The following is a 14686-nucleotide window of genomic DNA, read 5'->3' as shown; positions in this document are numbered from 1 at the left end:
AGCATGCAAGGATATATTGATGCTAATACTTTTCTACTTTTACTTGAGTAACATTTTGAATGCAGGACTTTTACTGTAACAGAGTATTCCTACACTCTGGTACTTCTACTCAAGTACCAGATCTGAGTACTTCTCATACCTCTGCGTTGTAATCTCTTCAGGATATTTGACAGTCTGAGGTTTGAAGGGCACACAAACACAGACACAGACAGAGACCAGTTCAAACACAAGACGTGAACTTTATTAAATGTAAAGAAATTATAAGTTTGAACACATCAACGATGCAACAACAACTATGCATTATTAGTTTTAAATGATATTAGTGGCGAATAAAAAATATGAAAGAAGATAAAATCACGTGGGTAATAAGAAATATAATCAGAGTTAAGACGTTATGGAGCTTGGCGTCTGCGTCCGGAGAGCTCGGGGAAGTCGTCTGGCATCAGAGCGTGATCTCTGCAGGTCGGACACGTGCTCTGCTCCTTCAGCCACGAGCGGATGCACTGAGGAGAGGAGAGGAGAGGAGAGGAGAGGAGAGGAGAGGAGAGGAGAGGAGAGGAGAGGAGAGGAGAGAGGAGAGGAGAGAGGAGGAGAAACGCTGAGTTAAAACCTGCAGCTCCAAAGGCTGGACCAATAAAACTGACAGCGCACAAGTGGGGACTAAAGACACAAATCAAAACTCAACTCAAAGGGCCAGTTTTATATATAAGACTATATAAAAATACATATATAAATATTTAATATATATAAAATAATGTATTATATTACATTATTGCCTCTGCATTGGATTATTATCGGATAGGGTAATAACTTCATAATTAACTACGTCTGAAAGCAGAAGTCTAGGGCAAATAATTGCAAGTCTCTTCAGGGAGAATGCCACAAAATGAGATGCATTGTGGGACATGTAGTTTATGGGCAACGTGCTTCTGTAAATCGGCATGTAACCGTATAATAAACATATTATATTCTTTCAGAGCTCTTGTGGGGCCACATGAAATGAAGTCACGGGCCGGATTTGGCCCCCGGGCCTTGAGTTGGACACCCCTGGTCTAAAGTAAAACTAGAAACTAGAATTATGAATTAAATGTTTGGTCTAAAGTAAACTAGTAACTTGAGTTGTCAAAGTAATTCATACTTTTTGACAGTTTTCCATACATTTTTAGATGAAAGGTCCGTGAACGGCTAAAGGAAATATATAAGACCTAACCACATTAAAGATATTTCAATACATTCTTCTTGAGGTAACTGAATAATACACTTTAATACGACTCTGTAAACTGATCTGATGCTGCCAGATGATCAAATAATCATCATTACCGCTTATTTCTTCAGTTTATAAAAGCGTTTTAACAAATAATTGCATCTTTTGAATGACTCTTATGGGACTATATGTTTTTATAACAAATGATAGTCAAACCTTCATAATGTGTCATGACATCCTCTCCTATGATGCTTTGTCTCACCTTGTCGTGGAAGCTGTGTCGGCACTCCAGCACACAGATGTCGTCCGGACTCATGTCCTCGTGACAGATGATGCACGGATCCTCCATGTTCAGCTGCAAAACAAAAACAAAAACAGAATTGAGTTAAGATGAGAAAGCTGAATTAATCCCAAAGTACCTTGTAGGGATACATTAAGAACTTTAAGTCAGTTTAGTTTTCATACCAACTATGTGCAATATATACCTGTCCGCTAAATCCTCAGAACTGTTACAGGATGTGTATTTTGTAAATTGTGTAATTTCTATTATAATTTTCTTAAAGGGGACCTATCATGCAAAATGCACTTTTTGATGTCTTTTATACATAAATGTGTGTCCCCGGTGTGTCAGGGAACTCACGCAGCGTCAGAAAAAACCCTCTCTTTTCCTCCGTACTCAAATCTCTAAAAACGGGGCTACAACGGAGCTGATCCAGATTAGCGTCCGATATGACGTAATATCTGAAATGTGGACCCACGGCCCTATCAGAAAGTTGCTATCAGAAACAATGCCCGACTGTTTTGGACGTAATATGGTCGTTGTTTACATTAGCATCGCTAACACTCAGAGCTAACCTGTACTGGAGAGCATGTGTGTGAAGAAGCAGGAAATAAAAAGGAACTCACCTTGTGGTATAACCGGCAAGAGAGAAAGCCTTTGAGCTCCATACTGTTTCAGAAATAATCCTTGATAATCCATGATATGGCGTTTCATCACGGCAGTATTTAGTTTAGACAGTAGCTGTCGGGTCCCGCATGAGCTCAGCCCCCTCCTTTTTTATTTTATCAATTTTTAAGCTTTATACCCCAAATCAGCACTTTTGAAACAGGAAGTGAAATAGAGGGATATGAGGCATGGCTAGAATGGGTTATCTGTTTGGCATTTTGAGCAAAACACTTCATAGACATGTTTTCTATATATTTTTATATATCTGAGACCTATGCTATTGCCTAAAAATAGCATGATAGGTGAGCTTTAACTTTAGTATTTTTTATATATATATATATATATATATATATATATATATATATATATATACACACACATATAGAAATGTATTTATTAGGATAAAGCTCTTGAGATGCACCATGTCGTTTTCAAGGGGGTCCCGACAAAATCAACATCTTACAGACATACATGAACACAATAACAGAAAGCAAAGCATGACAAACCACGTACAGTCTGTTAAGTAAAATTCATGAAGTAATACAAACAATCATTACAATTTGATAGACAGTAAAACTAATAAGAGTCATAGATCAGTTTCATCAATACCAAGAACAGCCCGAAAGTGAGATGGTAATGCACGCTGAAACACACCCAATGATGCAAGGGATCTAATAGTAGCAGGTAAATTATGCTTCTAAGGTAACATTAAGCTGTCTTTGGCTCTTTTCTGCTGTAACAATGTAAATGTCCCCTCTGTGGGACTAATACAGTTATTCTGATGTTCTAGAGCAGCGGTTTTCAAAGTGTGAGGCGCGCCTCCCTGGGGGGGCGCCAGAGAGCTTCAGGGGAGGCGCAGCATGAGAAAAAAAAGTAACGAGAACAAGATGAGTAAAGTGTCACTTGCACACTTTTGGCTGTCTGTGGAGACCGAGTTCCCCCACCTCGCCAAAAAGGTTGTAAAAGTGCTCATTCCCTTCACCTCCACCTACCTGTGTGAGTGTGGGTTTTCCGCATTGACTTTGATCAAAAGCAAGTACCGGTCAAGGCTGCAGCCAGAGGATGATCTGCGTTTATTCCTGTCTACATTGCATCCCCGCCAGAGTCCTGCACGGGTCTGATTTTCAAGACCCGCTCACGCCCCGCACCTGCAACGTGCAATACCGAACCCGCCCCGCCACCCGCACATATTGCCAATTAGTTCCGCAAACCGACCCGACCCGTCGGCACAAGATCCGCAAACCGACCCGAACCCGCATATTCTAGGAGCACTGAAAACATGCAATTATTAACACACGCAGTTGCGTATTTGGCTCAAAGAGTGTGGGATGTTGGTTATTTTCTCCATGACACCAAAAGCCTCCCAGACGTTGGATTTCGCTCTTGAGGAAGAGTTATTTACAATGCTGTATTCTCCGCTAGAGCTTCACCTCAGCCATTTCGAATGTGGCGCGCTCAGCAGCAGATTGATGCGGTGCAGAGGTTATGATTATGCCCGGTCCCGCGGGGGAGAGGTCCGATTGGGTCACCCGTCGGGTACCGACCCAATGCAGGACTCTGATCCCCGCAGGACTCTGATCCCCGCATCATCCGCCTGTGCGCATCAAAGACGCAGACTCATTGTTCCCAGCACTAAAGTAGGGGTGAGTGTAATAAGGAGGCAAAGTTGATGTTCAGTGTGTTGCCGGGAGCATATAAGGATTCATCCACGATGTTGAAAATGTAAAAAATGTTTAAAACAAATATTTAAAACAAAAAGATAAAAAGGTTTTTAAAAGTTATTTTGTAATGTTTTTAGGAGGTGATGCTACTCAGCCAATCAAATCGGTGCAGTCAGTGAGTCAGCACGATAGATTCAAACACACAGAGACGAGACAAGAAGAGAGAAACAGTCGGAGTAACTTCAAATGGCGTGCTCAAAAAAGAGAAAGGTAGACAGCGAAAACAGAGCATTTAATGACATTTGCTCTTACTGGACCTCTTTGAAATGCAATTGAATACCCCTGCATTATAGCAACAACAACAATAATAATAATAATAATAATAGCAATAATAATTGGGAGGGGGGGCGCGGCTGTTCTCATGTTCTCTGAGGGGAGGCTCACCTTCCCAGACTTTGAAAACCCCTGTTCTAGAGTTATCCTGCAGGTCTTACTAAGGACTGATTTCAGGACTTACTGCATCAGAGTGTTTGACTCTCGGGTGTCCCATCGGTTGCCAGACCGGCGCGGCGCACTGAGCCGGACTGCCACGTCCTTTGGCGTTCAATTTGGCCGCATTTAGCTTCTCCTGAAAGAAAGAAAAAATATGATTAAAAAAAATAATAATTGTGATTTTCACTTTTTATGACATTTTTACAACATACTATAGCATGACGTTTTTTTTGTTGACATTTCTTTAACATTCAGAGCATGACATGTTTACTACATTCTATGCTATGGCTTTCTTTCAATGCAATTTTTCACAACATACTTAACCTGTTCCACTCTGAGCCTGTTTTTCAGGTCTCAGGCTCGAAAATGACATTCCCAGAACAAATGACCATATCTTCCCTTCTAAAAGGGTTAAATTAATAATCTTTTTTCTCAAAGTAATGATAAACCTGTGAGTTGGATGTCGAAGTGTCAGAATCAATATAAATGTTTTTTATTTTAAAGAAAATTCAGATTTTACATAGTAAAAAACTGTAAATTATAGTGTCCGTCCAAAAATTATTTTTTACAGATAGTGAAAACTACCCTTGGATGATGGGTTAGTAGACTAAAAGCTTTAGGAATCCAAAGTACAACATATAATAAGTACCCTGTATCAAGATTGATGCAAAACAAGTGAAATTTGACCTTTTTAGAGAGATTTAGCCAAAAACTGGGCCATCTGGGGTCATTTGGGTGGATTTGACCTATCTCTGGCCCCCCTTGCTCGATTTGGTTGGTTGACATACCCTTGTGACCGTTAGAGCCAATAGAATCGAAGGAGGAGACTCACATACACACACATTGTAAAGTAAAAATGTGGCCAATTCGCGTGTGGAAAACGAAACCAAACTGGAGGAATGTCTCCTTCTGGAGTTTGGAAACTAAAACGCAGTTGTATTGCTTATGGATTATCAGAAATAATTTCAAAGAAGGCACAGACACATAGGATGAACCTATGGATTAACTGCAGCATCGTTTTTTTATCGTTTTAATGCCATTGAAGACCACTTTTGACCAAGGTAAGCCATATTTACATGTTTAGCTTCTTAGCTCCACATGTGATGATGTACGCTTTCGTTGATAGCGTCGCGAATGTTTATCACTGAGTGTTGAGGTGGGCACCGGTAGATTCAGTGTCTCCAGGACACCAAAAACGAGTGGTTGGCTGTGCATCTAGGATAAGTAATAAGGGAGTTATGAGTGAGTTTAAGTGCCTTTGTAGGTCCCGTTTTTTCGATCGAGGCTAATTCAGTGCTAGCATTGTGGGTTTTTTTTGAAAAAAAAAATTAAAAAGATCAGTTAGCTGAGTTTCTTCCCGTTACATGGATATAACACATTCATAGTTTTATTCAATATTAAGATTCCTTAGACGTTGTTTCCTGCAAATTACGCGTTTATCCGCCCGGTACCGGGGGGAAGGTGTGAAACAGGTTAAAGCATGAGATTTTTTCCGACATACTATAATATGGCTTTTTCCCCCGACACACGGGCATTATGGCATTTTTATAAAATATACTATCATATGTTTTAAGTAGGGCTGTCAGTCGATTAAAATATTTAATCGCGATTAATCGCAAATTAATCGCACATTTTTTATCTGTTCTAAATGTACCTTAGAGGGATATTTTTCAAGTTTTTAATACTCTTATCAACATATGAGTGGACAACTATGCTTTATATGTTTGTTTATTATCATTTGAACAATGACAAATATTCTCATGAATATTAAACACAACAACCTCTGAACATTACAAATATTCGCCTCAATTCAACCTAGAACCTCTCTCATACAATACTGTGTGTGTGTGTGTGTGTGTGTGTGTGTGTGTGTGTGTGTGTGTGTGTGTGTGTGTGTGTGAATCGTTGGAGCTATGTGCGTGTGTGTGTGTGTGTGTGTGTGTGTGTGAATGTGGAGGATCGTTGGAGCTATGTGCAGCTCAAGGCATATATGCCTGTGTGTATGAGCTGTGTTGCGGCACTATCCGTGCTGAGTGTGCTGTCTGGCTACCTGCATAAAGTCAAGTGCTCGGCGCAGTTGTCGGCGAAATGTCGCTCCTCTGTTTTCATTGAAACAGCTCCTTATATGCGTTAGCTCAGCTAGCTAGCACCAGATGCTAACAACAACACGTAAGGTGTGCTTCGCTCGCGCCACACATACACACACCCTCCCGGTCCTCCCGATGGCCAGTCCGGGCCTGCCGGTGAGCGTGGAAGTGTGGTCTGCCACAAGCGGGCAGCAGGAGCGGGGCTGTCAGCATCAGCTTGTAGATGGTATTTTAAACTCGATGCGCTCTGAAACTACGGCGGCCGAGGACAAAAAATACACATGCGTTAATCGCGTTAAAATAATTAGTGGCGTTAATTTTTTTTTGCGTTAACGCGTTATTAACGCGTTAACTTGACAGCCCTAGTTTTAAGACATATTATGGTATGACATTTTTACATATTATACATATATGTCATGGCCAGAGGTGGGAAGTAGTGGAGTACAAATACTTAGTTTCTGTACTTAAGTACATTTTTCTGGTATCAGTACTTTACTCCACTACTTATTTTTCTGACGACTTTTTACTTTGACTTCTTACATTTTGAACACAAATACCTGTACTTTCTACTTCTTACATTTTGAACACAAATACCTGTACTTTCTACTTCTTACATTTTCCAAACAGGCTGGTTCCTTTAGTTTGAATGTGTGTTTGGTGGCGTGATCATTATTATTTAGAGTCATTGCGTGCCTATTGATTTGAACACGATCCGTGTATCCATCATTTCCTGGTCTTCTCTAAAGAAGAGGGACCAATGAAAACGTTGTCATGTTGCCGTTGTTCAGCATGGAAACATTCATTAGCTAACAATGACATTATTGTTCTATTAATATAAAGGGAGGTCAGGTACTCTTTAAAACAGCTGCTAGTTATGGGTACTTTTTACTTAAGTACATTTTAAAGCCCATACTTCTTCATTTTACTTGAGTAAAGAAGTTTAGTCAGTACTTCTACTTTTTCCAGAGTATTTCTAAACACGAGTATCTGTACTTCTACTTGAGTAAAGGATGTGTGTACTTTTGCCATCTGTGGTCATGGCTGAGGTCTGAAAGTTTGGCCTTTAAACCCTACCTGATGGTCCAGGATCAGCTGGGTCACTCCTCCCACCATGTCCTGCAGAGCCATGTTGTTCAGACTGCCTCCGCTGGAGAAACGCAGGTCCTGAACGAACCTCATCAACTCTGGCCTGAAGATAAACACAGCAAATGTACTTCAGTGTCAACATTTGTTCTGCGAGTGTAAACCTGCAAGTTGAATAATGCGTGATGCTTAATAGAAGCAAAATAATAAATTCCTCAAGTAGAAATTATACCTTGGAGTCTTAAAAGTCTTTTGTATTTGCCAAAATATCACGAACAAACAACTCAATCATGATGGAGATTCAACAAGTGTTTCTGTTTGAGACATGTTATAGTTGGAATAGAAAAATGTTAGAAATAGCAGATAAAACGGATCGAAGAGTGAAAATATAAAAGTTGACCCTGAGGAAAAATATCTGTAAAGATCTGACGAATAAAACAAACCATAACACAAAATAAATAAATTCCACTGGAAACGTATACCTAGGAGTCTTAATCGTTGTATTTGCCAATATATCAAGGAGGAGATTATATAGTTTGAATAGAGAAATGTTGGCTCTTTTCTAAATAACCTTGTATACAGCTACCGTCCTGAAGGCTCTTATAACATACACTCTACTGAAGTTAAATTAAATGCCATGGTCTAATAAAAAAGGTCACAGGGTTAAACCGTCTGAGGTAAACTTGGCACCAGTTCAAACACAAGACATGTTGTTTATTCAATGTAAAGAAATTGTAAGTTTGAACACATCAACGATGCAAATAAACTATGCATTATTAGTTTTAAATCACATTAGAGGAGAATAATATACCGAGTAAATACCATGGTCTAATCAAAAAGGTCACAGGGTTAAATTGACCGAGGTAAACTTGGCACCAGTTCAAACAGATGTCGTTTATTCAATGTAAAGAAATTGTACGTTTGAACACAACGACGCAAATAAACTAAGCATTATTAGTATTAAATCATATTAGTGGCGAATAATATACCGAGTAAATACCATGGTCTAAAAAAAGGTCACCGGGTTAAACTGAGGAAATCTTTTCATGAGTGCTGTACCTCTTATAGTCGGGGAACATGGAGACCAGGCGCTCCATCGCTTTCTCGAACACGGTGCCGTGTGCAGACTCCATTGTTCTGGGGGGGGGGTTTGTAAGGAGCAGCTGCAGACGGCTGGGAGTACGAGGGGAGGCTGTGAGAGGCTGAGGGCGGGGGGGTAGCTGCAGACTGTCTGGCAGCAACTGACACCTGAAACATTATCAGAAAAGAACAGTTTTTATTGTTATTATTGTCGACTTGGAATTGATTTTTCCTTTGTACATGTGATGTTTTGGTGTTTTGTTTCTTTGGGAACTAAGTTTTTGTGTTTCTCTGATTATCCTACAATACTGTTAAGATTGGCTGTGAATAAGAAAATATGAAGGACAGACCATCTATTTCTATTTATTTATTTTCTTTGAGAAAGGGGCAGGTAATATAAGATTATTTTTCTTCTCCCTGCTCCTTTTCGGGTATGGTGTGTTTATAGAGACATGTTTTGTAAATCATTTTTATACATTAAGTTGCATTAAGTGCATACCATGAACGGAACAAATAAAAATGAAATTTTGCAGCCGTTTCTGGTAGATGTTTTGTTCTTTCAGAGATAAACGAAGTACTTCTGTGCCAATCTGATCTTATCGTGTAGCAATAGATCTAGTGGTTACTCTGGAAGACCAATGTTTAATTTAGTGCCTTTAGCCATCAGGCTGCACAACAAGAGGTCAACAATGTGACACAATTACTGGACATAAAATACACACTGTTTTCACACACACATGTAAATATATCTAATATGTATATATGTTCATTTTAATTCATTTCTTATTTTATAGTTATTTTATCATTTTAAATTTGTATCTTTGATTTAATTAATCTGTGCTGTTTTTCATTCTTACCCTGTTGCTGTTAAAATACTGAATTTCCCCACAGGGATTATTAAAGGTCCATCTTATCTTATTGTTGTTATTGTCGACTTCCAAATGATTTTGCAGTCGTTTCTGGTAGATGCATTTTTCTTTTAGAGATAAACAAAGCACTTCTGTGCCAATCTGATGTTATCGTGTAGCAATAGATGTAGTGGTTACTCTGGAAGACTAAAGTTTAATCCTAAATGAACAAACTCCAAAATAATCAATTGCTTGTATTGTTTACAAATAGAGCTGCACTGTTTCCTTTCTTCCAACATTAATAACTGCATCCTAATGCACTAATATACATTCTCAAAGATATTGAAATGACTGTTATTTTGTATATATTGATTGTTGTGCTTTTATTTAGATCTAAATGTGTGCATATGTATACATGTGTCTGTTGATTGTGATATATATATATATATATACACACATATATATATACACACATACATACATACACACACACACAGGTATATACATATTTTTATATTGATTTGTTTTGTATTCGGGATTGTGGGAAACGGTATTTCCATCTAGTACACACAAACTGAAAGATTGACAATAAAGTTGACTTTGATATCTTGAACTGGTAAACAAGTCTTACCGGCGCAGCAGGAGGGTTTGGCTGGTTGCTAACGGCGACGGGAATTAACTCGCTGACTCTCCTGCCGTTCTTCACCTGGTCGAGCTGCTCCTGGTACTGCGCCTGTTAAACGTAGAGAGTCTTATAAACACACATCGTTCCTTCAGACATCTTTATCACATTTATTGTAATTCATTATTACAAAGTCGGCTCGGGCCTCATCGCTCCAGATTTACAAAAAAACTAATCAATAAAAAAAAGCCTAGTAGCATTTTCAGTTTATAAGATAAGATATACTTTATTGATCTAAAAATGGGAAATGTTGTAGTTGCAGCAGCATGCAAAACAATTAGAAATAATTAAAAAAAAAGAGTAGAAAATAAACAATTATACAATATAAAAAAAGAGTGAAGTTGACTGTGAAGAAAAATATCTGTTAACTATCTGATAAATAAAACACTGTTGAAGGGCTAAACTACAGCTAACACAATATAAAAAGGGGGATATTATTTATATTTAGTGTGCAAGAATGGCATATTAAATTAAATATAAATGCGCGTCACGTGTAAATTAACCATTGGTGCTCGAGTTGACTGCCTGAACTAGATGGCAGTTTTCGTCCCATATGTGGACTATGTGTAGCATGTGTAGTAGGGTGGTCCTTCGTGAGAGGTACATTTTTTGAATTCATTTATTTTAAGCTCCAATCACCGGAATTCGTTCTAGTCAAGAAAACTCTCCTGGTGAATTTTATTCCTCAATCTGACAACATGTACCCCTCCCTCATCAACCTGGGCTGCCACACCAGCAGCCACGGTGCTGCAACTGAGGCTAAACTTCAAGGTTGATGAGGGAGGGGTAAATGTTGTCAGATTGAGGAAAAAAAATCGACTCAAATGGGTCAATTTAAAACTGAAAACTAACCCTAACCTACATCCCAACTTCACAAGAGGCTTAAAGGTCCCATGTCATGGCCATTTCTACTGATCATAATTCCATTGTTGAGGTATACTAGAATAGATTTATATTGTGCAATTTTCCAAACTCACATTGGTTTCTCATACAGCATCTCTGTATAGTATGTGTATTCACTCTCTGTCCTACACGGCTTGTTGGAGCTCCTGCCCCCCCCCTTCCTATGAGCCCAGTGGCCGTCTGCGAGACAGCGAAACCCAGCCCGAAACACACACACACACACACACCCGCAGCCTGGCTGGGAGTTTGTGTGTGTGCTCACACACCGACTCACAGCCTCGCCGCGTCCCGCCGTCTCAGGGAGGAGAAATCGGCGGAGCTGCAGCTGAGTAAAGATTGAGTGTGTGTGTGAGGAATTTGGGACGTATTTGGGACGTTACGTTACGTCCCAAATACATCACTATACCCAAGAAGTAAACAATGGAAAAAGAGAAATCTCCAACGAGGCGTTCTGGGGCAGCACAGACAGGTCTTTTCTGTGTTGGAGTTTTACTCGCTACAGGGTGTACTTTGAGGGTTTGTGACTCTGCAGACCGTTTACATGCATACAAACCTTCATAACACACAAGGGGACGGGTAATAACCGGAAAAGCATGACATGGGACCTTTAAAGAATATTGTTATTGTTCTCCAAGAGTGAGATGTAGTGGAGTTGAAGAGCACGATAAGACATGAGCACAAGCCTCTCAGTGTGTAATGATCTTGTTTTGTTGCAGTGTGTGAGATGCATTCAAGTACCTCAGCAGAGGAGATTTTCTTTTCCACATCCTGGATGTTAACTCTGCAGCTGTTTCGTGTTAATTCCACGTCTGGGGTTGGGTATCTAGGGAATGACACAAGGACATTTACACAATAAATCAAAGCTGATAAAAACATTTGTATTCTGAGTGAAAGTTTTCCATTAAAAAGATTCAAAGGTTTGATTGTCAAATAGAATATGGGATATGTACAAGAACAGAATATGAAATAATGTAAATTAAATAAAGTTTATTGCAGTGATAATTATTTATATAAATTAATTAGTAGATTGCAAGATGACAACAGGAATGTTTAATTAATGATCAGAAGACAGCAGAGTTATTGTCGACATCCAATTGATTTCACAGCCGTTTCTGGTAGAAGTATTATTCTTCTAGGGATAAACAAAGTACTTCTGTGCCCATCTGATCTTATCGTGTAGCAATAGATGTAGTGGTTACTCTGGAAGACCAAAGTTTAATCCTAAATATACAAACTCTCAAATGATGTCTTTATATATTGCTTTTATTGCTTACAAATAGGGCTGCACTGTTTCCTTTCTTCCAACTTTAATAACAGCATCATATCTTCTAGCTTGTTGATGAACTGCAACAAGCTGTAGTGGTAAAATATCTGCAGCAATAGATGTAGTGGTTACTTTGGAAGTTTAATCCTAAATGAACAAAAATAAGGTCTTTATATATTGCTTGTATTGTTTACAAATAGGGGCACTTAGCAGAGCTCAGGTGTTTAGCAGTGTTGTGGCCTGTGGGATGAAACTGTCCCCGAGTCTGGTGGTTTTTGTGCGGATACAGCGGTACCGAATGTTTCTGATTTCCTTTGTGTTCTTTTACCTGTGAGCTGCTTCGTCCAGTTTGCTCAGCAGAGCCTTGGCGTTGCTCAGATCTCTGTAGAGGAAAAACAGACCCTGATCCCGACTGCTCTCCACCACCAACACCTGAGGAGGAAAACAAACGGGCTTCAAAACTCACACAAAACTCATGCCTAAGGCGCGTTCACACTGCAGTACTTTTCCCACTTTAGTTCCGATATAGTTCCGAATTGTCGCGTTCACACCAAAAAAATCCGGAACTGAAATCAGTTAATGAGAACCTTTTCACCCCCTTTTCCATCCCTGCTAGAGAGCAGGTACTTTGGTGGGAGAAAAAGGTTCCTATGTCTGATTGGCTGGGCGGATTGCAAACCACGCCCCGTAAAACACCCAAAAAGTTTTGTGAAGCTGCCACTTTATTATCCTCGCATTAGCATTATTAGCATTAGCATTAGCCCAGCGCAGAAACGCAGAGAGACTAACTTATGGCAACACAAAAGAAAACATGGGAGCGGTGGAGATGAGGTGTCGGCGTTCAGTAGAAGCCAGTCCCCAACTCCGGGGACTTCCGGCCGGGGACTTCGGGTGGCAGTATACGCCGTGAAGTTGTTTGCAGCCTGCCAGTAAACCCAAAGCAGAAGAAGAAGAAGAAGGGACGTCAGCGGCTTCATTTGCCTAATCCTCCCCCAGGGATTTATTCCGGTGTGAACGCGATCTGTACTTAGTTCATGAGAACCAAAGAGTTCATGAACTAAGTTCTGATGAACCTTTGTGGGAAAAGTACTGCGGTGTGAAAGCTCCTATTTTGTATTCGTCTGCCTGTATTGTTTTGTGTTCATTTGTTGTAACTTTGTTCATGCTGCCCTTCTTGGCCGGGTCGCTCTTGAAAAAGAAATGTTAATCTCAATGAGACTTTTTACCTGGTTAAATAAAGGATATATATATATACACATGCCAATTCTGTGTTTTATTCATCTTTACATTCATCTGTATTTGTCTTTGTGCTGCTGGAACAGCCACATTTCCCTGTAGTCAAATTTGTATATTCAGGGATTCACAAAGAATAAATGTCAAGACAAGATGAACTCTCTAAATTAAATGTGTTTTTTTAGCATCAACACCTTGATCAGGGGTGTCAAACTCAAATACACAGTGGGCTAAAATAAAAAAATGGGTACTAGTCGAGGGCCGGACTGGTTCAATGTTTATTGCAAAACTTATTGAAATGAATTTATTGCACATATTAAACCTGGAACTAACAAAGCTTAAATTATTGCCTATAAAAACATTAAATAATCAGTTGCATTCATTTCTTATGGCTCTATCTGCAGCTTTTCCAGAGTCATTTCTTATGATTACATTTTCCCACAGGCCAACAACAGCTTCAAAAAAACTGTTTCCCTCAAAGAAAAAACCAAACATGCCCTGTTGTCGTGAGAGAAAAAGTGCAGAAGGAAACATCCATGTAAACTCAAGTGTGCTGCTCTGTGATGCTAGTTCAAGCCAGATACTTGGCATCTCATCTTGGGTGCAAGTTCATCAATGATTGGGGTCAGGCTCTGAGCTGAGGAGATCCTCAGGATTGAGTGAAGGTGTGCGTGCAATATACCAGCAGACCAGATCTAATAGTAATTAGAAATTATCCTGCGGGCCGAAATTAAATCCACCAAGGGCCTGATTTGGCCCCCGGGCCTTGAGTTTGACACATGTGACCTAAACTCTTACCTGAGCGGAGTGAGACCTCCTGGTGGCCGAGGTCAGCGAGACCTGACAGCGCTTTATCTCATCCTCCAGACTCATCTTCTCGGCTGCTGATTGATTGCTAAAAGATGAAAAAATTGAATTAGACATTTTTAAAAAAAGAGTAGAAAATAAACAACTATACAATATAAACATCTAAAAAAGAAGATAAAACCGAACGAAATGAGTGAAAATATAAAAGTTGATCTTGAGGAAACAATCTGTTAACTATCTGACAAATAAAACACTACTGAAGGGCTAAACTACAGCTAACACAATATAAAAAGTGGGATATTATTTACATTTAGTGTGCAAGAATGGCATATTAAATTATATATAAATGTAAAATGTACAGTGAGAAAAAGTTATAAGTCCAGTTATCAAAGATAA

The 14686-nt window shown here is 39.4% G+C and overlaps 1 protein-coding gene across 1 annotated transcript in view; it reads right to left on the bottom strand.

The window, feature by feature from the left end:
- Positions 1–214: 214 nt before the first annotated feature.
- ttc3 (tetratricopeptide repeat domain 3) overlaps positions 215–14686 on the bottom strand; it is a 50166-nt gene continuing 35694 nt past the window's right edge. Inside the window, 10 exon segments of the mRNA XM_034139982.1 lie at positions 215–503; positions 1467–1559; positions 4329–4439; positions 7465–7579; positions 8533–8628; positions 8630–8721; positions 10033–10134; positions 11725–11809; positions 12579–12682; positions 14282–14378. Of these exon segments, the coding sequence (XP_033995873.1) occupies positions 393–503; positions 1467–1559; positions 4329–4439; positions 7465–7579; positions 8533–8628; positions 8630–8721; positions 10033–10134; positions 11725–11809; positions 12579–12682; positions 14282–14378 (1006 nt within the window). The 3' untranslated portion in view covers positions 215–392.

This window comes from Trematomus bernacchii, unplaced genomic scaffold (genome assembly GCF_902827165.1).
Source record: "Trematomus bernacchii unplaced genomic scaffold, fTreBer1.1, whole genome shotgun sequence".
NCBI lineage: Eukaryota > Metazoa > Chordata > Actinopteri > Perciformes > Nototheniidae > Trematomus > Trematomus bernacchii.
This window is presented reverse-complemented; position numbering and strand designations above follow the sequence as displayed.